Source organism: Leucoraja erinacea, chromosome 46, assembly GCF_028641065.1.
Source record: "Leucoraja erinacea ecotype New England chromosome 46, Leri_hhj_1, whole genome shotgun sequence".
Lineage (NCBI taxonomy): Eukaryota > Metazoa > Chordata > Chondrichthyes > Rajiformes > Rajidae > Leucoraja > Leucoraja erinaceus.
The window spans coordinates 263204-287658 of NC_073422.1; the positions used below are offsets into that span (position 1 = coordinate 263204).

Below are 24455 nucleotides of genomic sequence, written 5' to 3' on the forward strand. Positions count from 1 at the left end.
TCAAGCACGATTTCCCTTTCATAAATCCATGTTGACTGCGACTAACCAGCTAGTTTTTCATACAAAGGATGGTGGGTGTATAGAACAAGCTGCCAGAGGAGGTAGTTCAGGCTGGGACTATCCCAACATTTTAGAAACAGTTAGATAGGTACATGGATGGGACAGGTTTGGAGGGATATGGGCCAAACACAGGCAGGTGGGACTAGTGTAGCTGGAACATGTTGGCCGGTGTGGACAAGTTGGGCCAAAGGGCCTTTTTCCACACTCTCACTCTATTAATCTGTCACCACGCAGCAAATTTAAATTACATATTTTTTAACTAAGATTTTAATGCAATGTAGCATTTTGTTGGAATGAGTGGTTTTTAAAAAGATAGTGCTGCACTCAGTAGTGATGAGGAGATTGTTCAACAGATTAATACTGGCATTTGGGTGATGGAGAAAACACTTCTGTGTAGTCAAAGACCGCACATGTTCAATAATGCCTGATCTATAGATACTAAGTACAAATTCTGCCTCTTACTGCTTCTACATCTATTGTTCGAGTGTGTAGTTCTTTAGCATTTTGCTCGATGGAACCTTTAGGAGTGGCCAAACAACAAAGGAAGATACGTAGGCTACCAGAAGGTAGGAGGTTAACTAACTAACGTGTTTAAGAATGCTGCAGCAAAGGACACCATGGGGAAAATTGGTTCTGTCTATGGCTCCACAAAAAACATGTTACATAAAATAAACAACAGATAGAATATCTACAACAGGGCTGAAGACATAAAACCAGAGTGATGAAATGTGCTGTGCATTTGTGCAACAAACGTGTGAAAATAAAATCTAGTGTAAGCAACAGAGAAAGAAGGTTAGTTAAAGGGGGTATTGGGGGTTCAGTGTTGATGTGGATAGAGAACTGGCTGGCACACAGTAAGCAAACGTAGGAGTAAACGGGTCCTTTTCACAATGGCAGGCAGTGACTAGTGGGGTACCGCAAGGCTCAGTGCTGGGACCCCAGCTATTTACAATATCTATTAATGATTTGGACGAGGGAATTGAATGCAACATCTTTTTGCGGACATTTGCGGATGACACGAAGCTGGGGGGCAGTGCTAGCTGTGAGGAGGATGCTAGGAGGCTGCAAGGTGACTTGGATAGGCTGGGTGAGTGGGCAAATGCATGGCAGATGCAGTATAATGTGGATAAATGTGAGGTTATCCACTTTGGTGGCAAAAACAGGAAAGTAGACTATTATCTGAATGGTGGCCGATTAGGAAAAGGGGAGATGCAACGAGACCTGGGTGTCATGGTACACCAGTCATTGAAAGTAGGCATGCAGGTGCAGCAGGCAGTGAAGAAAGCGAATGGTATGTTAGCATTCATAGCAAAAGGATTTGAGTGTAAGAGCAGGGAGGTTTTACTGCAGTTGTGCAGGGTCTTGGTGAGACCACACCTGGAGTATTGCGTACAGTTTTGGTCTCCAAATCTGAGGTAAGACATTATTGCCATAGTCATACAGAGATGGTTTACCAGACTGATTCCTGGGTTGGCAGGACATTCCTATGAAGAAAGACTGGATAGTCTCGGCTTGTACTCGCTAGAATTTAGAATTGATTGAATTTAGAAGATCTTATAGAAACATAGAAACATAGAAACATAGAAATTAGGTGCAGGAGTAGGCCATTCGGCCCTTCGAGCCTGCACCACCATTTAATATGATCATGGCTGATCATCCAACTCAGTATCCCGTACCTGCCTTTTCTCCATACCCTCTGATCCCCTTGGCCACAAGGGCCACATCTAACTCCCTCTTAAATATAGCCAATGAACTGGCCTCAACTACCCTCTGTGGCAGAGAGTTCCAGAGATTCACCACTCTCTGTGTGAAAAAAGTTCTCCTCATCTCGGTTTTAAAGGATTTCCCCCTTATCCTTAAGCTGTGACCCCTTGTCCTGGACTTCCCCAACATCGGAAACAATCTTCCTGCATCTAGCCTGTCCAACCCCTTAAGAATTTTGTAAGTTTCTATAAGATCCCCTCTCAATCTCCTAAACTCTAGAGAGTATAAACCAAGTCTATCCAGTCTTTCTTCATAAGACAGTCCTGACATCCCAGGAATCAGTCTGGTGAACCTTCTCTGCACTCCCTCTATGGCAATAATGTCCTTCCTCAGATTTGGAGACCAAAACTGCACGCAATACTCCAGGTGTGGTCTCACCAAGACCCAATATAACTGCAGTAGAACCTCCCTGCTCCTATACTCAAATCCTCTTGCTATGAAAGCCAACATGCCATTCGCTTTCTTTACTGCCTGCTGCACCTGCATGCCTACCTTCAATGACTGGTGTACCATGACACCCAGGTCTCGCTGCATCTCCCCCTTTCCCAATCGGCCACCGTTTAGATAATAATCTGCTTTCCCGTTTTTGCCACCAAAGTGGATAACCTCACATTTATCCACATTAAACTGCATCTGCCAAACATTTGCCCACTCACCCAGCCTATCCAAGTCACCTTGCAGTCTCCTAGCATCCTCCTCACACCTAACACTGCCCCCCAGCTTAGTGTCATCCGCAAACTTGGAGATATTGCCTTCAATTCCCTCATCCAGATCATTAATATATATTGTAAATAGCTGGGGTCCCAGTACTGAGCCTTGCGGTACCCCACTAGTCACTGCCTGCCATTGTGAAAAGGACCCGTTTACTCCTACTCTTTGCTTCCTGTTTGCCAGCCAGTTCTCTATCCACATCAATACTGAACCCCCAATGCCATGTGCTTTAAGTTTGTATACTAATCTCTTATGTGGGACCTTGTCGAAAGCCTTCTGGAAGTCCAGATACACCACATCCACTGGTTCTCCCCTATCCACGCTACTAGTTACATCCTCGAAAAATTCTATAAGATTCGTCAGACATGATTTACCTTTCGTAAATCCATGCTGACTTTGTCCAATGATTTCACCACTTTCTAAATGTGCTGCTATCCCATCTTTAATAACTGACTCTAGCAGTTTCCCCACTACCGATGTTAGGCTAACTGGTCTGTAATTCCCCGTTTTCTCTCTCCCTCCCTTCTTAAAAAGTGGGGTTACGTTTGCTACCCGCCAGTCCTCTGGAACTACTCCAGAATCTAAGGAGTTTTGAAAGATTATTACTAATGCATCCACTATTTCTGGAGCTACTTCCTTAAGTACTCTGGGATGCAGCCTATCTGGCCCTGGGGATTTATCGGCATTTAATCCATTCAATTTACCCAACACCACTTCCCGACTAACCTGGATTTCACTCAATTCCTCCACCTCCTTTGACCCGCGGGCCCCTGCTATTTCCGGCAGATCATTTATGTCTTCCTTAGTGAAGACGGAACCAAAGTAGTTATTCAATTGGTCCGCCATATCCTGGTTCCCCATGATCAACTCACCTGTTTCTGACTGCAAGGGACCTACATTTGTTTTAACTAATCTCTTTCTTTTCACATATCTATAAAAACTTTTGCAGTCAGATTTTATGTTCACTGCCAGTTTTCTTTCATAATCCATTTTTCCTTTTCTAATTAAGCCCTTCGTCCTCCTCTGCTGGTCTCTGAATTTCTCCCAGTCCTCCGGTATGCTGCTTTTTCTGGCTAGTTTGTACGCATCATCCTTTGCTTTGATACTATCCCTGATTTCCCTTGTTATCCATGGATGCACTACCTTCCCTGATTTATTCTTTTGCCAAACTGGGAAACTTACAAAATTCTTAAGGGGATGGACAGGCTAGATGCAGGAAAATTATTCCCGATGTTGGGGAAGTCCAGAACAAGGGGTCACAGCTTAAGGTTAAGGGGGAAGTCTTTTAGGACTGAGATAAAATCATTTTTTACCCAGAGAGTGGTGGAATTCTCTTCCGCAGAAGGTAGTTGAGGCCAGTTCATTGGCTATATTTAAGAGGGAGTTAGATGTGGCCCTTGTGGCTAAAGGGATCGGGGGGTATGGAGAGAAGGCATACTGGAAACTGAGTTGGATGATCAGCCATGATCATATTGAATGGCGGTGCAGGCTTGAAGGGCCGAATGCCCTACTCCTGCACCTATTTTCTATGTTTCTATGTTTCTATGTAAAGATGTCTGAACTGCCTGCCATTTGTAACCATCCATCACTGTTATAAATTATTGTCCTGGTTAGAACAAAGGACACTTTATAATCACCCAGAGAGCATGACATCTCATTACCTTGCTAATGAGGTGTCATGGCATGTGACACCATCAGCCTCTTAGGAACGTTTTAAGTTGTGGTGGGGATGTAGTTATAATGATGTGCTAAGAACTATGTGATGAGCGGTTGGGACAACTCTGATGACATTTTAGTTATATTCTGTTTTTCATTTCCCTCTCAGTATTACAGATTTCAATCAACATCCTACTCTCCCATAATCTTTCATGAGGATTTCCCTTAAGGCGGGAGAGTGTGAGATTTACTGTGCAGATACATGTTGCCTAATAAGCAACTGCCTAAACTTTGTTTTCAAAATGCCCCGGAAGACACACATGAAAATTTGTAGAATATTGAACAGATAAAAGGAGAAAAAAAGGGACCACTAGAAATCTGCAATAGTCCACTAAACAAGATAATAAATAAATAATAATAATAATAATCTTTATTTATATAGCACTTTTCAACAAAACCAGTATTTGAACCAAAGTTAAAGACAATGAAATCTTCAAAATGCCATTAGACGTGACAATGGCGAGTTAAAGGATTGGGGTGGGGTGACGTTGAAAACAGTGGTTACTTCTAGCACTTTTTACATTCTCATACTGACCCAAGAACACTAAATTGGATGATTCATGGATGTGTCTGCCAATGAGGCCCAACTGTATTACTAAATTGCTGCCACATGTTTGAACTCTTTCCATCATTATTTCTGCTACAAGTTCGAGCATAGCAAGGACGAATGCATCTTAAGCATGATGTCAGTTGACAATTAGAGTTAACAGGTATTCTAGAGCACAACAGTTGCTAGAGCAATGCTCATTGTTTGTATTCGTAGGAACCTACACATCAATTTTGCAAAATTATTTTATTCTCCCTTTCCCTATTTATTAAATATTTTCACAACAATCAAGAGATCTTGGGCATTAATTTATCTTTGGAAAAACATTTTAAAAGTCTTATTACTGTGGATTGCACTAATAAAACCTTATATAATTACAAATGTAATTAATAATAACATTTATAAAATAATACTAAGATAGGTGGTGGTGTGGATAATGAAGTAGATTTTCAAAGTCTACAGAGAGATTTAGGCCATTTGGAAGAGTGGGCTGAAAGATGGCAGATGGAGTTTAATGCTGATAAGTGTGAGGTGCTACATCTTGGCAGGACAAATCAAAATAGGACATTCATGGTAAATGGTAGGGAATTGAGGAATGCAGTTGAACAGAGGGATCTAGGTATAATTGAATTGAATTGAATCCTTTATATGTCATCCAAAATGGGAACGGAAGCCCGAAAATGTTTTCTTCATCAACTAGCAGCCCGAGGAAATCTTTCTCCGACAACCAATACAAACCTGCATTTTAACCGCCCCCCCCCACCAAAGAAAAAGTCTCCAGAATAACATGCACAGGCAGCAGGCAGATCTGGAGCGCCACTGATGGTAGGTTTTGTAACAACACTACTTTAAGCTAGCTCAGATTTTGTGGTTAATAAATGAGGCCAAAGAAAATATTAAATCCAAAATGAGAGCATACAAAATGACTAATGGTTGACCAGGGGATTGAGAATTTTGGAGGTGCCAGCCACACAGAACTAATAAGAATAGAGAAAATTGACAGGTGTATTAAACTGACAAGTATCATAAAAAAAGCGAGAGCTGCTATGAAAAAAAATGAAGGGTAATAGTAGCATCCCTGGAGTCTCTGGAGATCCTGCTGTAAAACTAAATGAAAGTGAAACAAGGAAATGGCAGTGAATTCAAGCCTACAATTTATATCAGTCTTCACTGTGGCCGGCTCTGCAAGTAACCTTATGGATAAAGGGTCATTTCATTTTGCTGGTAGAACTGGGAAAAATCATTTTGGCAAAAAATTAAATATTTGAAAATAAATTGGATGAATGGTATATATGGTAAATCCTGACAACCTGTATCTAAGGGTTTATATTCATGGTAAATGGTAGGGAATTGAAGAATGCAGGTGAACAGAGGGATCTGGGAATAACTGTGCACAGTTCCCTGAAAGTGGAATCTCATGTAGATAGGGTGGTAAAGAAAGCTTTTGGTGTGCTGGCCTTTATAAATCAGAGCATTGAGTATAGAAGTTGGGATGTAATGTTAAAATTGTACAAGGCATTGGTGAGGCCAATTCTGGAGTATGGTGTACAATTTTGGTCGCCTAATTATAGGAAGGATGTCAACAAAATAGAGAGAGTACAGAGGAGATTTTCTAGAATGTTACCTGGGTTTCAGCAACTAAGTTACAGAGAAAGGTTGAACAAGTTAGGGCTTTATTCTTTGGAGCGCAGAATGTTAAGGGGGGGACTTGATAGAGGTTTTTAAAATGATGAGAGGGATAGACAGAGTTGACGTGGAAAAGCTTTTCCCACTGAGAGTAGGGAAGATTCAAACAAGGGGACATGACTTGAGAATTAAGGGACTGAAGTTTAGGGGTAACATGAGGGAGAACTTCTTTACTCAGAGAGTGGTGGCGGTGTGGAATGAGCTTCCAGTGAAGGTGGTGGAGGCAGGTTCGTTTTTATCATTTAAAAATAAATTGGATAGTTATATAGATGGGAAGGGAATGGAGGGTTATGGTCTGAGCGCAGGTATATGGGACTAGGGGATGTGTTCGGCACGGACTAGAAGGGTCGAGATGGCCTGTTTCCGTGCTGTAATTGTTATATGGTTATATGGTTATATGAAGTGACTGCAGAAAAGGTGGAGCGATTGGCTGAAGTTTCTCAAAACTTATTGTGTTCCGGGAGGATAAAGCTGGGATGAGAAAGTGCGAATGTGATGTCCTTGTGCAAGAAGGGAGGGGGAAAACATGTTTAAAACAGTATCTGCACGTCCTTCCTACACTCTTTGCTAAGCTTTTCATTTATGGGAGGGAAGATACTACTGAAGTCTAAAATCAAGGAGGAATTAGCCAGTCATTTGGAAACATGTAATTCAATCAAACTCAGGTAATGTGGGTTTATGAAAAATACATTTTCTTTGACAAATTTCTTCCCGTATGCAACAGAGATGATGGCGAGGAATCTGTAAATGTGGTGTTCTTGAATTTCCAAAAAGCATTCAATAAGATGCCACTTCAAAGGCTAGGGCTTAAGATAAGTATTTATGGTGTCGGGAAGCTGTGTTAACATGAATTAAAGACTGGTTAACACATGGAAGATCCAAGGTTAAAATAGATAGGTCTTTTTCAGACTGGAAAAATGTCATTTGTGGAGTGCCTCAAGGATCAATCCTTGGCCCTCCATTATTTATTATCTAAATGATTGGCTTAAAAGAGGGGCAAAGTGTAAAATATCCAAGGTCTGCTGATGACATTATATTGGTGGGAGGATGCCCAAGCCCTGTCGTAAGAGGGATATTTGGATTATTTTTAGGTTGAGTAAGTAGGTAAATGTAGTCTATTGTAAGACAGTGTGAGATTGTGGTTTGATAGGATAAATCAAAAGGCAGACTATTATCTGACAAAAGAGAGACCACAAATGTGATAAGTACAAAGGAATCAAGGTGTTCTTGTGTGTGAAATATGTTAAGTGGGCATGCAGGTGCAGCAAGTGATTAAGAAAGCAAATGGCATTTTGGCTTTCAAAGGTCAATGGTTTCAAAGGTATTTTATTGTGACGTGCACCAATGAGTAGGCCCTCCTTGGTCATGACTGACCATGGGTGATGCATCCTGGTCAGATGCAAGCCTGGGTGATGTGGAGGACAGGCTGTTGCCCATGCAGCACGTCCCCCCTCTCCACGTCGCTGATTGATCCAAAGCAACAGCAGGGCCATTACAGTTTGGCACCAGCAACATTGCAGGAGCTGCCAGAGCGAAGTTTGTAGACAACGACAAACTGCCTTAGCGGCTCTGACTGGATTTTCTTGAGGTTTACTCCCGGAGCCTTTTCCATGACTGGATACGGCCACAAGGCAGTGGAGGTTTTAAATCAGAGTTTTCCCTCTCCTAGATGGACTGCCTTCCCAGGCTGATGAGCCCAATCTGCCCATCTTTTATTATCATGTGTACCAGTTAAGATACAGCGATGTGTTAATTACCATAGAGCCATACCAAAAAAGCACCAAGACACACAACTTCATAAAAGTTAACCTAAACATCCGCCACAGCAGATTCCCACATTCCTCACTGTGATGGAAGGGAAAAAAGTCCAATCTTCCTCCTCTTTATTCGCCCGTGGTCGGCGCAGTCGAACCATCTTCGGGGCGATCGATGCTCCCACAGCCGGCGATCGAAGCCCCCGCGTCAGGGCAGTTGACGCTCCTGTGGCTTGCAGTTCCCAAAATCGGTCTATGACCAGAGACCGCTAGCTCCGTGTTGTTAAAGTCCACAAGCTCCCACGGTTGGAGCTCCCAGATGGATCCCTGGCTCCGCGATGTTAAAATCCAGTAGGATCCCCGAGAGGGAGCTCCCAAAAGTCGGTCTCCAGCAAAGGCTGGCAACTCCTCGATGTTAGGCAGCAGTGCGGATGGAGATACGATACAGGAAAAATTGCATCTCCGTCGAGGTAAAAGATTAGAAAATGTTTCCCCCAATCGCCCCTCTCCCACCCCTCACATAAAACAAGCTAAAGAACACTAAAAACATCCATTTAACACATACTATTAAAACGCAAAGGAGGAAAGGACCAACAGACTGTTGGCGAGGCAGCTATTGCTAAGATTTGGAGTTTAACGGCAGAAGAGCATTGTTACAATTTTAGAGTGTCGGTGGGGTTTTAACAAAATTATTACACATAGTTTTGGTCCCTTTTTATGTAAGAGTATTCTAGCAATGGAGAGATACATTAGACTGATTCCTGAGATGAGCAGATTGTCCTAACATGAATGGCTAAAATAGTTTAAATTGTTTTCTCTTTGGAATGTGGAAGAATGAAGGGTAATCTTATTAAAACACAGGAAATGTTCAGGAGTTATCTATCACAAGGTGAGAGGTTTCGACATGGGGCTGTCTTAAGTAAAGGAACGTGGCTGCGTAATAATGAGGTGTAGGGATGTAATACTGATGTGCCTTTCATTTCTTCAAAGTAGAATTCTTCAAAGAAGATAATTTTTTGTCTCCTTATCTAGCTTGAAATGATCTCGCCCGGAGGTTTGTGGCGGCTAAAACATCAGAGATATGTAAAGTGGAGGTAGATCATTTTTTGTAAGATCAGAGAATAGTATGGAAAAGTAGCATGGATAAGAAATTAAGACTTGGGATGATTCAGCCATGATCATATCTAGTGTCTGGGCAGACCTAAGCGTACTGACTTCTATTTTCTTGTGAAGGAGAATTTTTTTTTTAATCCAAAGATTGAATTAAAAGGAAGCAAGGAAAGCATTTTGGATGGGCAGTAAATTCTTCCAAAAAATTAAAACGAATGAATTTCATAACTTCCTAGCCCACTAATAAAAAAAGAAGAGGGGGGTGGAGGGGTGAAATGAGGAAGAAGACTTTCATTTAAAATTTGATAGTTTTAAATCTCTCCAATAATTCAAAAGCTGATGAATTGATCTCCACATAAGTCTCGACCCAAAACGCCACCCATTCCATCTCTCCAGAGATGCTGCCTGGCCCGCTGAGTTACTAGAGCACTTTGTGTCTATCTTTGATGTAAAGCAGCATCTGCAGTTCCTTCCGCCATATAATCTCTATTGCCACAGAGGTTGCATCAATATCACGTCGCTTCAAAGGTGCATGTATCATGAGATTATCTCTAAATAACTGTGTTGTGACAGCCTCTACAATGTCTCAAGGGTTTAGCCCTCAATAGTCACTTGATGACCGTGAATCAGAAGGTAATCTACACGCGCGCACAAGCCCCTCCACAACACATTCAATGCTGTAGAAAGATGAATATTCCAGAAACAGTCTCTTAATTAAATGTTTCTTTATTGAAGTACAAAGCAGTTAAATAATTCATCAAAGCTTCTTCTTGTACTAGTACGTTTCAATCATACTCGTGGTCATGCTCCTGCATGGTCGAAAACTATGTCTCTCACCCGATCTTCATCACACCAAACTAAACTCCTTGGGTGATGTTTCGGGTCGAGACCCTTCTTCAGACTCACGTGAGGGTGGGGGTGGTGGGAAGAAGAAAAGAAGAGGCAGGAAACAGTGGACTGAGGGAGATCTGGGGCGGGGAGGAGAAAGCAGGGACTACCTGAAATTGGAGGTCAATGTTCATACTGCTGGGGCGCAAACTGCCCAAGCGAAATATGAGGTGCTGCTTCACCAATTTACGGTGGGCCTCACTCTGGCCATGGAGGAGACCCAGGATAGTAAGGTCGGATTCGGAATGGGAGGGGGAGTTGAAGTGCTGAGCCACCGGGAGATCAGGTTGGTTATTGCGAACCGAGCGGAGGTATTGGGAGAAGGAGAATTTAAAAAAAAAAAAGACTATAGATAAGGTGTTCTATAGGCGAGGTTTTCCCCTCATCTATAGTAGAAGAAGAATGAGGACATCTCCGATGTCTGGGTGTGGAACACCTCATCCCGGGTGCAGATGCGGCGTAGACGGAGGAATTGGGAGTAGGGGATGGAGTCCTTACAGGAAGCAGGGTGGGAAGAAGTGTAGTCCAGATAGCCATGGGAGTCAATGGGTTTATAGTGGATGTCGGTCAGTAGTCTATCACCTGCGATGGAGATAGTGAGGTCAAGAAATGGTAGGGAAGTGTTGGAAATGGTCCAGGTGTATTTGAGTGCTGGATGGAGGTTAGTGGTGAAGTGGATGAAGTCAGTGAGTTGTGTGTGAGTGCAGGAGGTAGCACCAATGCAGTCATCAATGTAGCGGTGGTAGAGTTTGGGGATAGGGCCCTGGTATGCCTCGAACAAAGATTGTTTGACGTACCCTACAAAGAGGCAGGCATAGCTAGGGCCCATGTGCGTGCCCATAGCTACACCTTGTATTTGGAGGAAATGGGAGGGGTCAAACGAAAAGTTGTTAAGGGAGTAAATGCTTGATGTGTCACTGTTAAACCATCCACCAATTTTAATTTGCTGTTAATAGATACTGGTATGCTAGATCTAATAAATTCCTGCATGTTCCAGATGGCTTGTTCCAGATGGCTTGTTCCAGATGGCTTGTTCCATGGCCCACAAACCATTCAGGATCAAAAGATGCTGATGAATTCATATTATTACTGTATTTTATTTCACAGTGGACATCCTGGAAGCAAGGCAGAGGAGGGCTGAGGAACTCAAGAGATTAACGGATAAGGCCATCCAGATGTCTGAATCCCAGCTTTCTGAACTCAGAGCCGAGATTAAGGTCAGTTATTACATGAAGCCCATCAAAGATAGTGCATCAAAGCAGCATGGTGACGCAGCGATAGTTGATGCCTTAATGCACCAGAGACACGGGATCGATCCTGACTCCGGGTGCTTATCTGTATGGAATTTGTATATTTTTCCTGTGACCTACGTGAGTTTTCTCTGGGTGCTCCGGTTTCCTCCCACACTCCAAAGACGCCAGGTTGGTTGGTTAATTCACTTCGATAGGTTGTAAAATTGACCCTAGTGTGTGTAGGTTAGCGGTCAGCATGATTGCTGGCCAGCGCGGACTCAATGGACCAATGGGCCTCTTTCTGCTCAGTATCTCTAAAGTCTAAAGTCAAAAATAAAGGGTAACCAAGATTTGCCTTACAGACCTAAAACCAAATGCATTGTTCTGATGAGGGAGAACTTAATTCTGCTGACAGATTTCTCCGGCACCAACAATTCCTCACCCTTATTTATATGGGAGAATGTGATTGATCAGAGTGCTATGGAAGCTAGAACAGTTTGTGGGCTGAATGGCCTCCTTTTATGTTGCAAGGAAATATGAAGATATGATATTTCCAACCCCAACTTACTGTTAATGTGTCACAGGATATGCAGCTCTGGAAAAGGTGATTCAATACTGTACACCTCAGTCTGTATCTCCTTTAATCAATTAGAATAGCTGCCATCTGTTCACATTCATTCTTGACAATGTTGAATTTTGACAACCTTAAGAGAGGTTTAGTTTTGTTTTTAGTTCAGGGATACAGAAATCGGCCCTCCATCCCACCGAGTCCATGCCGATCAGCGATCCCCGCACATTAACACTAACCTACACATCCTAGGGATCATTTACATTTACACCAAGTCAATTAACCTACGTACCAGTACATCTTCGGAGTGTGGGGGGAAACCAAAGATCTCGTAGAAAACCCACATAAGGCACGGGGAGAATGTAAATCTCCTTACAGACAGCACCCGTAGTCAGGATCAAACCAAAGTCTCTGGCGCTGTAAGACCACCCTTCCACCCTAGAGGTGGAGATGAACATTCTACTGATCAGTATATGATGGGATGGAGTGGAGACGGAAAAGGTAGATGAAATTATATAATTCAGTGAAATATATATCTTTACCCAGTTGCAGAGCTGTGACAAGGATGGGGCAGTTTACAATGTGGCCAAGGTTAAAGAACAAATGAATTATTTCAGATTATATGTTATTTTATAAATAAGGTGCCTAGAAATAATGTAGCAAACACTAGTGAAATCAGCCCATGGCTGTTTGCAGGCATTGGAATAAAAGATCAGGAAATATTTCCTCCATTAAATTTGTTGTTGTATCTGGTCTTTCAAATGGTACCGACTCCGACTGTGCAAAGGGCGGAGCAGTGGTGCAGCAGTAGTGTTGCTGCCTTGCAGCGCCAGTGACCCGGGTTTGATCCTGACTACCTCTCTGTATTGAGATGTACGTTCTGCGTGGGGTTTCTCTGACATCTTTGGGTTTCTTCCCACACTACAAAGATGTACAGGTTTGTAGGTTAATTGGCTGTGTAAATGTAAATTGCCCCAAGTGTGTAGGATAGTGTTAATGTGCAGGGATCGCTGGTCAGCGCGGGTTCGGTGGGCCGTAGGGCCTGTTTCTGTGCTGTATCTCTAAACTAACTAAACAAATTTGATGAATGCAGGGACCTGACCAGCTTACCAAATGCTGCTACTCTTGATAAATGTAAACAGTAAAGTAATGAGGGTAAGTTTCAATTACTCATCTTCTCTTGATTTCATGAGAAATGCACGAGCCGCAGGTGAACAGGGCATGAGTGCCTTGGACATTCTTCTTGCAAGCAAGGGTGGGCATTTAAACCTGTGTCAAGTGCTCATGCACAAAGCAAACAAGAGCCTGTTTTTATTTCATATGAAAACCTGTAGACTACACTGGCTCCAGGATCTTGATGTATTAAATGGGCCGAGCATGCACTGCTCACACCTGGACTCACTGATCCACTGACTGAGCCATCTTTAGTGATGGACAAGCAGGTTGTCGAAGGCCACTTTGGAAAAGGACAGCGTTGAATAAGATACATAGAGTAGCTTTCTTTACACCACCTGCTTCATTGAAACTGCCAATGAAACAGGCCATCTCCTTCAAACTGCGGCAGTGGAGCACCAACTTATCAATATCACCTTGGTCACCTGAATTCTTGGAAGCTCTGAAGCTAAAGTCGTGGCCCAGAAATTCATCCACTTTGTATCCATTATGGAAAGGTTGAAAATTCCATACTGATGCTGCAATATGACTTTGATACTTTTTAAAACCATGGTTTGAACATGGCATGTATCTTTGAAGCATTCATGCATGTGTTGTTTAATGGCTGTCAGAGTTCTGGCCCCATCACATTTCTTGTGAATATTTTTGCTGGTGCACAGTCAGAGAAAGAAAACGTTTTTTTTGAGGGAACATATATGCTGCCAAATGAGAATACGTGGAAACGTAAAAAGATGAGTATATAGAACTATCTGATTCTACATTTCCAAGTGTGATTTGACCCTCTTTATTTACGGAATGCTTCCTTCATTATTCTTCTATTCTTCTTTCTTCATTATGCTTTATTCATTCTGCTTTTCTGCATGTTAAATGATAATATCAGTGAGAAAGTTCTCACCAAGAACTTGGTGATTAACCAAGAAATTAATCATCAAGATTAAATTAAATCTTGGTGATTTACCAAGACATCAATCATCAATAACATTCTTGCTATTGAGGAAGTGCAGCGTAGGTTCACAAGGTTAATTCCCGGAATGGCGGGACTGTCATATATTGATAGAATGGAGCGGCTGGGCTTCTACACTCTGGAATTTAGGATGAGAGGAGATCTTATTGAAATATATGTTTATTAAGGGTTTGGACATTCTAGAGGCAGGAAACATGTTCCCGATGTTGGGGGAGTCCAGGGGCCACAGTTTAAGAATAAGAGGTAAGCCATTTCACACAGAGAGTTGTGAATCTGTGGAATTCGCTGCCTCAGGTGGAGGCTGGTTCTCTGGACATTTTTGAGAGAAAGCTAAACAGAGCTCTTAAAGATAGCGGAGTCAAGGAATTTGGGGAGAAGGCAGGAATGGGGTACTGATTGAGGATGATCAGCCATGATCACATTGAATGGCGGTGCTGGCACGAGGAGCTGAATGACCTACTCCTGCACCTGTTGTCTATTGTCTATAAGGCTTATGGTGCAAACTTTGAACAATTGGTTGATTAGCATAAAGGAGCTATGAACTAGCAAGGAGATTGTACAGTCCTGTCTAATAAGAGCGTCCAGGGCAATATAATGTCATGCAGTAATATCTATCTATACATAACTAAAACACTGATCTTGTGCTCTTCTGGTTTGCGTGGTTTTTCTATTTGCGCAAAAATGATACAGGATTGCACTATGATTTTTCGCCACCTTACTCACCATTCTCCTGTGCTCAACTGCTATAGACATTGTGGGCCGAATGGATTATTGGGCTGGCAGCCAACTGTTGCAACGATTTTAAAAGCCAAGCCATGGCAAACAATTGGGCAGCAGCCACCCGACAACCAAAATTCATTTTGTGAACACAAACTTGTTAAAAAGGCGAGGCAAACAATTGGGCAGCAGCCACCTTACAGCCGCATCGAGGGGACTCACCATGGAGTAGGCGTGCGTTCAGTGTTATTTGCAGCTCAGAGAGCCGTGACCCTCTCACTTCCTGAGTCTGACAGAGACTGAGTGAGGGACTACAATTCCGGGTTTTAGAGTCCCTCCCCCCTGAAGCCAGCGGGGGCAGCAGAGAGAATGGGGAATGTTTTTAAAACATTAATATCTCTCTGATTTTTCATCGATGGGAAAAATCCTCCGGCCCCAGAAGGCGGAGGGGGGCTCTCAGCGAGCAGGCCAAAAATGACACTCATATATATGTGTGTGCGTGTGTGTATTTGTGAGTAAGTATATATACACACACTGAACTCTTTTTTCTCACTTGTTTATTATATTGTTTACAACGCACTATGTTTACATATTCTGTTCTGCTACTGCAAGTAAGAATGCAATTGTTCTATCTGAGACATCTATCCTTATTATAACTATAAAACTCTGTTCTTGAATGTGTGTATGTGTGTGTGTGTGTATTTATGTATTTATTTGTTTGTGTGTTGTCACATCTTGTCGGAAAAAACAATGCATTAAAATGTTTACATATTCGGGTAGAGATTTACCCCCTGGAGTCCAAAATAGCCTTATCTGAAAATGTTGTGATTTACTTCTTATTTATGAAAATGTTCACAAATCCAATAAAAGTTAGAAAATAAACCGGCTCTTTCGCTGATGACATCACAATGGATAGAAACATAGAAACATAGAAAATAGGTGCAGGAGTAGGCCATTCGGCCCTTCAAGCCTGCACCACCATTCAATATGATCATGGCTGATCATCCAACTCAGTATCATGTACCTGCCTTCTCTCCATACCCCCTGACCCCTTTAGCCACAAGGGCCACATCTAACTCCCTCTTAAATATAGCCAATGAACTGGCCTCAACTACCTTCTGTGGCAGAGAATTCCAGAGATTCACCACTTTCTGTGTAAAAAACATTTTTCCTCATCTCGGTCCTAAAAGATTTTGCCCTTATCCTTAAACTGTGACCCCTTGTTCTGGACTTCCCCAACATCGGGAACAATCTTCCTGCATCTAGCCTGTCCAACCCCTTAAGAATTTTGTAAGTTTCTATAAGATCCCCCCTCAATCTTCTAAATTCTAGCGAGTACAAACCGAGTCTATCCAGTCTTTCTTCATATGAAAGTCCTGACATCCCAGGAATCAGTCTGGTGAACCTTCTCCGTACTCCCTCTATGGCAAGAATGTCTTTCCTCAGATTAGGAGACCAAAACTGTACGCAATACTCCAGGTGTGGTCTCACCAAGACCCTGTACAACTGCAGTAGAACCTCCCTGCTCCTATACTCAAATCCTTTTGCTATGAATGCTAACATACCATTCGCCTTCTTCACTGCCTGCTGCACCTGCATGCCTACTTTTAATGACTGGTGTACCATGACACCCAGGTCTCGTTGCATCTCCCCCTTTCCTAATCGGCCATCATTCAGATAAAAGTCTGCTTTCCTGTTTTTCCACCAAAATGGATAACCTCACAATTATCCACATTATACTGCATCTGCCATGCATTTGCCCACTCACCCAGCCTATGCAAGTCACCTTGCAGCCTCCTAGCATCCCCCTCACAGCTAACACTGACCCCCAGCTTAGTGTCATCCGCAAACTTGGAGATGTTGCATTATATATCGTAAATAGCTGGGGTCCCAGAACTGAGCCTTGCGGTACCCCACTAGTCACTGCCTGCCATTGTGAAAAGGACCCGTTTACTCCTACTCTTTGCTTCCTGTCTGCCAACCAGTTCTCTATCCACATCAATACTGAACCCCCAATACTGTGTGCTTTGATCTACCTACCTGCCGTCGGCTCGTACTGCAAGTGACGTCACCCCCGTTATGTCTTCTGTACTTCTTGGCTTCTTAACTTTCACTTCTTTAAATTTGTCACTTAGCGTTTTGAAACTGCTGCTCAGGTCATGCAGCGCACTTCGCTGGGCTCCTTGAAGTTCTAGAACATGGCGGCAGCGGTAGATATCGCCGCGCTGGCAAGGCTGAGTGTGTAGGGCAGCGCGGTGGGAAGGTGGCTGTTGTGACCATTACTCCCTCTGGGAGAGGCCGTCTATGGAGGCCTGCGATTCTTCCGTCGATCACAGGGACTCGGGGAATCTTGACGCCTTTTCCTCGAAATGGGGGGGCAACCTCCTCTCCGTCTCTCCCATCCGATCGTCTGTCACGTGGGTGCATGGGCTTCCTCTCGCGGAAGCCATGATCGGCTGGCCCTCTGCGAGGGGAACGACCAGTCTTCAGATCGTTCTGAGCTTTCTTCTTCTTTGTCGTCTTTTTCAGCGAGCAGTCACTCATACTACTTCTTCTTGTTGCATGGAGAGTGGTCCCGGTGGATTGAGTCAATTTATTACTCTGACACCATGTTATGTTTTCCATATGCTCTACCCCAGTCTCTCTCCCCCCCCCCCCCCCTCTCTCCCCCTCTCTCCACCCCTCTCTCCCCCCTCTCTCCCCCCCTCTCTCCCCCTCCCTCTCTCTCCCTCTCTCTCTCTCTCTCTCCCTCTCTCTCCCCTCTCTCTCTCCCTCCCTCTCTCTCCCTCTCTCCCCCTCTCTCCCCCTCTCTCCCTCTCTCTCCCCCCTCTCTCTCTCTCTCTCTCTCTCTCTCCTCTCCTCTCTCTCACTCCCTCTCTCTCTCCTTCTCCCCCCCCCTCTCTCTCCCCTCTCTCCCCCTCTCTCCCCCCCTTCTCTCCCCATCTGTCTCCCCCTCTCTCTCCCCGGTCTCCCCCTCTCTCTCTCTACTTGGTGTAGTATATTACTAAAACTCTCATCTTGTTTGTTTGTGAGTCTGCCTGTCTGTCTGTGATTATTCATGCCCTGAACTACACCAAAGCAGTGCACGATAGCGCTGCAATTTTTGAACCACCATACTCACAATTATTCTGCTGTGTGTTTTTTTAAATCAAGTTTTGTTCTGATGGATGTTATATTTTACAAGTATTTCACATTTATAAAATCCCACTTTGAGAAAAATCTTTCATCTGCACTGGCAGTTACAGCTATGACGTCACAATGGGATTGTAGCCCTGCTTGCTACAATATTGCAAATCCCAGGACACTGAGTCCTGGTCTTTTTCCCCCCCCCCGGCAGCAAGTGAATTGCAACAAATGAAATTGAATTTTTTTTAAGTTTAAAAAGAGGGAGGGAGGATAAGGGAAAATGAGCCGCCCCTGCACAGTTGGGGGCTATGGGTGGGTGGTGGAATATTGCGTTGGGGGAACATATTGCATTGGGGAACCGGGCTTCTATACAATTGAGAAGCTTGTGAGGCTGCTTCTGAATGCCATAATGAATCAAGAATTTTGGTATGTAAGTGATCGAAAAAGGCCGGGTTGGGTTGGATTGGAATAACACCACATTCTGGAGCAGTAACATAATGCTCAGGTGCAGAAATACATATTGTGGGGCAGAAGTTAGGGCGGTGGATGGGAGTAATCAGTGCTGTGGCACTTATTGAATGGACACAATGTAGATATTTTAAATGTGAAACATGCGTGCTGCCAATGTTATGTCTTTCATTCTCCTTTTGAACTTTTTCTCGCAGCAATTTGTAAGTGAACGGAAATATGATGAGGATCTGGGCAAGTCAGCTCGCTTCACTGGAAACATCAGTAGCCTGGAGTCCCAAATCCAGCTGCTTGGAGAAAGTGAGCATTGTCATAGCCAGAAAATGAGAACAGGTAGACACTAAATGCTGGAGTAACTCAGCGCGACAGGTAGCAACTCTGAATAGAAGGAATGGGTGATGTTTCGGGTTGAGACCCTTCTTCAGACTGGTCTCACCCAGAAATGACACCCATTCCTTCTGTTCAGAGATGCTGCCTGTCACGCTGAGTTACTCCAGCATTTTGTGTCTATCTTTGGTGTAAACCAGCATTTGCAGTTTCTTCCTACACAACTTAGAACAGATGATGACTTGAATGTTGTATAGACTTAGACTCATGGCTGGAGGCATGGACAGACTTATTTCTGTAAAATGTTCTAAGCACTGTTGTGGAATCACAGAGAAATGGCGGATGAAGTTGACAGAAGATAAGGTCAAGTGTTGGTTAGGCAGCAAAAATAAACCCTAAAATAAAAGAAAGATTGCTATTGCCCTCTCTTTGTATAGGAGCCTCGAAAGTGCACCGGGAGCCAGTGGAGGAGGCCAGAATTGGCGATATGTGCTCCCTCTTTCGAGTCCCTGGGAACAGGCGAGCAGCAGCATTCTGAACCAACTGGAATCCCCCCCCCCCCTCCCATTGAAGTTGAAGATAAGGTCAATCCCCCCCCCCCCCCCCCCCCCCCCCCCCCCCCCCCCCCCCCCCCCCTCTGCCAACCCTCTCCCTTGCCCTTAATTTGGGATCATTGGCAGATTTTTTTTTTCCTGTATTCCCAAACTGGAAGATGATAGCAATCCCTTCAAATGCCTCCATTCCATTCCCACTTCCCTTAGCAACCTCCAACAAAAGCCATCCTATGTGATACTTCATTAAACTGTGTAAATGTTGAGTAGAATGAGTTTATGGGGGGGTGGGGGTGGGTGGAATATTATTGTAAATTAATTAAACCAGGAGTTCATTTTCAACATTATCTATGAGATTTAAATCTCTATCTCAAAACTGAAGCATTACTGGATATTGTGTTTAAAATATCTTTTTCTTTGCAGTTTCACATCCGAAGAATAACTACTCCACAAGATCCTCGTTGACTCCCTCGCATCTGAATCCTCAAAGTGATTCCAGTAAAGTTCATCCACTGTCAGGCTCTGTTAGTGCATTGTCATCCACTAGTCATAAAGTAATGGGCTCCAAGGACAATTCGAACATTCAGAAGGTGCCTGTACTCAGACAGGTAAGAAGAGCACTTTGTGGTTGTATCTCATCAATGCAAGAATATCATTAGTAGTGCCTAGAAAGGACAACTCGTACAAGAGCCCACTCAGTACAGCTATCAGTCTGGTAAACTTTCTCTGAAAGCCTCAAATCCACACATTCTTCTTAAATAATAAGATAAATACTGTACACAGAACTCCAGATTTGTTCCAACCAATACCTTAATACCTGTGTACAGTATTTATCTTATTATTTAAGAAGCATATAAGTGGATTTGAGGCTTTCAGAGAAAGTTTACCAGACAGGTAGTTCTGTTTGTGTTCCAAATTACTTATTTATCTCCACATTTTCTTGATGTGGAACATACACAAGAACAACAAGATCCATCTGCATTTCAGAGTTCTGCAACCTTGCATTATTTAGATAATATGCTTTTTCAATTATCGCAGTCACCATGGAAAAATCACATTCACATCCATTATACTCAATTTTCCATATCTTTGTGCACTCAGATAACTTACAGTCATATTCTTTGCAGCTTCCATATGTCCTCTTTACAACCTATGTTCCTACCTGTCTTCAAATCATCAGTACATTTAGCTTCTGTACATTTGGTAACTTCCTCCAAGTCTATAATGTAAATTGCAAACAATTGTGGCCTCAGCACTAATCATCATTCATTACATATTACCAACAAAATGTAGATCTATAAATGGCTGCTCCCTGTTAGGCAACCAATCTTTTATTCACACCAATATGCTACTTCCTACACTATGAGCTTATATTTTCCATAATAATTTTTGATATGGCACCTTCTGAAAATCTAAGTAAAGTACAACCTTCAGTTCTCCTTTCACCACAGCACTTTACTTACAATTTTAGACTCATAAAGAACGGAAACAGGCCCTTCGGCCCAACTCGTCCATGCCAACCAAGATGGCCCATCAAAGTTACTCATATTTCCCCTCGTTGGATTTCTATCCATGTACCTGCCCAAATATATTTTAAATCTTACAGTGCTCCTCAATTAGCTCCTTTGGTAGCATATTCCATGTACCCACCCCCGTCAACCTTTTTGGTTACTCCTTCAAAAAATTACTTCAAATCTAAAAGACCTGAACTCCTATGTAGAAAACTATGCTGACTATCCCTAATCAGTCCCCTGACCATCTAAACATATAGATATCTTATCCTTCAGAATCCTTTCCAGTAATTTACCTTCACAGTTGCTCGGTTCACTAGCCTACATTTACTAACCTTTTAAAATAATGGCACAACATTAGCCACCCTCTAGTTATCGCCAGCTCACCTGTGCATAATGATGATTCATATCTCAGCCAGGTTTTCTGCAAGATCTTTTAAATCTTCCTCTATATCCACAGATATAACTGATCAGGTTCAGGAAATGTATATACCTTCATACGCCTTAGGATGTCTTGCACATCCTCCACCATAATATGCGTAGATTGTCCTCATTAACTGCCCCAAAATACTCTAATAAATTGGTCAAACAAGACCTCCCTTTCACAAAACCATATAGATTATCTTGAAGTATCCTGCTGTAATATCCTTAAAAACAGCTTTGGGCATTTTCCTCATGACATATGTTAAGCTGTTGACATGTATTATTTTGTTTTTTGTGTAGCTATTGCATAAAATAGTTACAATTAAACAAACCCTCTCTAAATCTGGAGAATTTGGGAAAATTAACACCAAAAACATGAACGATCCCATCCAACTACAAGGACTTGTCGACCTGCCACCCCAGCAATTTGTGGAGGAAGGAACTGCAGATGCTGGTTTACACCGAAGATAAATGCAAAGTGCCACAGTAACTCAGTGGGACAGGCAGCATCTCAGGAGAGAAGGAATGTCCCGCTGAGTTACTCCAGCATTTTGTGTCTAACTCCAACAATTTGCTCAGTTTGGCTTTCTTGATAAATCTGATATAATCATTGCAGCTTACGTGACTGAATTTGACATACATAGTAACACATTTCTTTAGAATGTTTGAAAGGAATTAAATCAGCAGTGTGGGTCAATGCTGTCTGTTAATGTTCCATAAAGATTAAAATCTTCACTTGTCAATGTGAAAGAACAGTGACATTGAAATTCCCTGCTTAGCCATGTCAGCTTAATTCCAGCAGACTCTATCAATCCATTCCAAAATAAACAGTCACAATTGCCTGTATTAAGCCCAGCGGCAGCAAGTTGTTAAAGAGATACATGGACAGCAGTTGTTGCCTTCCACTCGGAGGAATGTTTCCCATTATTTACTGAATGCTGTAATGATGATGAATAGAGATTAGTGGAGGAATGCTGCCATGAGTTTAGAGATATCTGCACAGGCTGCTGAGTAGGCCCTTGATTCAAGGGAGTCTGCCACCCTCCATAGCTACAACCATTCACAATTCGCAGAAGGCTGCCAAGCTGTTTTACAAACACTACCTAGAAGAGTTCAGTCTATAAATGCCTGTACATTTTAGCTACCCTGCCTGCTCCTGTGAAGTGACAGAATAATCAATGATGTCTCCTCTTGTTGAGTTTGGAATATGGGAGGGATGGGAGATTGCAACCTTCACGTGGTCCACCCTGTTTCGATGAATGCAATCAACCTGGCGAGTACAATCAAGTAAGATCAAATAGAACAAGTTGTCCTACAACTTTAGACTGTGCACGCCATACGTAAGAAAAAGAATATGTGAGATCTCCTCAATGTGGAAGTGGGATGTGGCTGACCATGTGCTCCAGGATACTGACACGATAGTTTCAAATATGAATGCCCACTTTATATCTTAGCAAAGGCAAGGCTTAATAGTTTCACGTTCATATGAGAAAACGCACCTAAAACATTTTGAACTTTATACCTTATGATGAGCCATAAGTACCAATTGTTGCAGTTTTGCCAAGTAAATTAGAAGCCTGTTGGTATTTATAATTGTTCAATGATTTCTAAACCTGCTTTGCATTTTTTCCTTCAGAATAATCAACGCAATGGCCCATCGAATCAAAGACGAGGTTTCTATCCTCGAGCACATGGTCAAAGGCTCAGCGAAGGCGGTTTTCCTGGAAGATCTGAGGATGGTAGGAATAGGAGCAGAAAGGGGCCTCTGCAGGAGGGTTATAAAAGCCAACATCAAAACAGCAAGTCTGGACATCAGGGACCAACTCGCGATACAAGCAAGCTGCTAGCAACAGATTCCAATGCTACTGTTCCACCAACTAAAATCAACATGCAATCACGACCTCCTGAACTAAGTACCACTGTGTCTGCAGTCCTAAGCAGCAGAGTTTCTCACTATAGGTCATGCCCTATAAAACAAGAGACTTCTGGTGAAACCAAAGTTTTGTCAATGCCTAATAGAATGACTGTGGTAGCCTAACTTAACTGAATTCCATTATTTCTAGCCTCAGTTTGTTTGTAATCTAAATTCATCTTATTCTTGTCACGCTCAATTGGAAAAAAAAGATTGTTTTTAATTTTATATATTCTTATCTTAGATAAAGAAACTTGTGAAAATGAGCATTTTTGGCTGAAATTGTTCATATTTTGCATTTATAAAACAAACTGTTTTAAAACTGTCTGAAATTGCAGTATTAAATCAATGAAGGTAAACAGCAATGATTTTGGTGATAAGAGTAATGATCGTACTAAAAGGTTTCATTTGGGATGAATTATGTTGGTGTTGGGGGTGGAGGGAAGGTGTGTGTCGGAAGAGATAAATGGGACTGTATATCAATAAATAAAATTATAAAACTTCAAAGATATAATGTCCAGGCTGTACCTGAAGAAGATGTGATGCCATGTTACCTGTTCGAAAATTGTGCTGATTGTGAAGCAACAAATAAAGTTTTCAAGCATCTACTTTGATGAATATTGTCCATTTAATAACATAATCACATCACCAGATTCATTTTAATAATATCTAACAGGCCATTTTGGAATCAACACTACATACTGAATGTGTAGGAAGGAACTGCAGAGGCCGGTTTAAACCGAAGATAGACACAAAAAGCTGGAGTAGCTCAGTGGGGCAGGCAACATCTCTGGAGAAAATGAATAGGTGACATATCGGGTTGAGACCCTTCTTCAGACTACTTCGTCAGTCTAAAGAAGAGTCTCGACCAAAAACGTCGCCTATTCCTTTTCTCCAGAGATGCTGCCTGGCCCTTTGAATTACTCCAGCTTTTTGTGTCTATCCACAAGCACTCATTGTGTGGTTGGTCAAATATTCCATCAGCCAGTAATCCTTTAAAACTTGGTAGAAAATATAAAGACCAAACATTCTGGTAATTACATTGTTGAAATAAATGTATGTAGCACCATTTATTAATATACATATCCTTTGGCTAATCACATTTACCCGGACAAGATTTCAGAGACCATTAGAATAGAGAAGTTTCACACGTGGAGATTGTTAGATTATTCGGGGTACCATTGTTAGATTGTGGAGATTGTTAGTTATTCGGAAATCAACAGCGAGTGCCTTTACCTCACCAAGAC

General features: G+C 42.5%; 1 protein-coding gene across 2 annotated transcripts in view; it reads left to right on the forward strand.

Annotated features, from left to right (window-relative positions):
• The window catches only part of LOC129715012 (SPATS2-like protein), a 157659-nt gene extending 133843 nt beyond the window's left edge, over window positions 1-23816 (forward strand). For both annotated transcript variants that reach the window (XM_055664830.1, XM_055664829.1), the window contains exons 9-12: window positions 11344-11453; window positions 18682-18784; window positions 19786-19970; window positions 22933-23816. In XM_055664830.1, coding sequence (XP_055520805.1) covers window positions 11344-11453; window positions 18682-18784; window positions 19786-19970; window positions 22933-23334 — 800 coding nt within the window. In that variant the 3' untranslated portion in view covers window positions 23335-23816. The remainder of the gene's footprint in view (window positions 1-11343; window positions 11454-18681; window positions 18785-19785; window positions 19971-22932) is intronic.
• The last annotated feature ends 639 nt before the right edge of the window (window positions 23817-24455 follow it).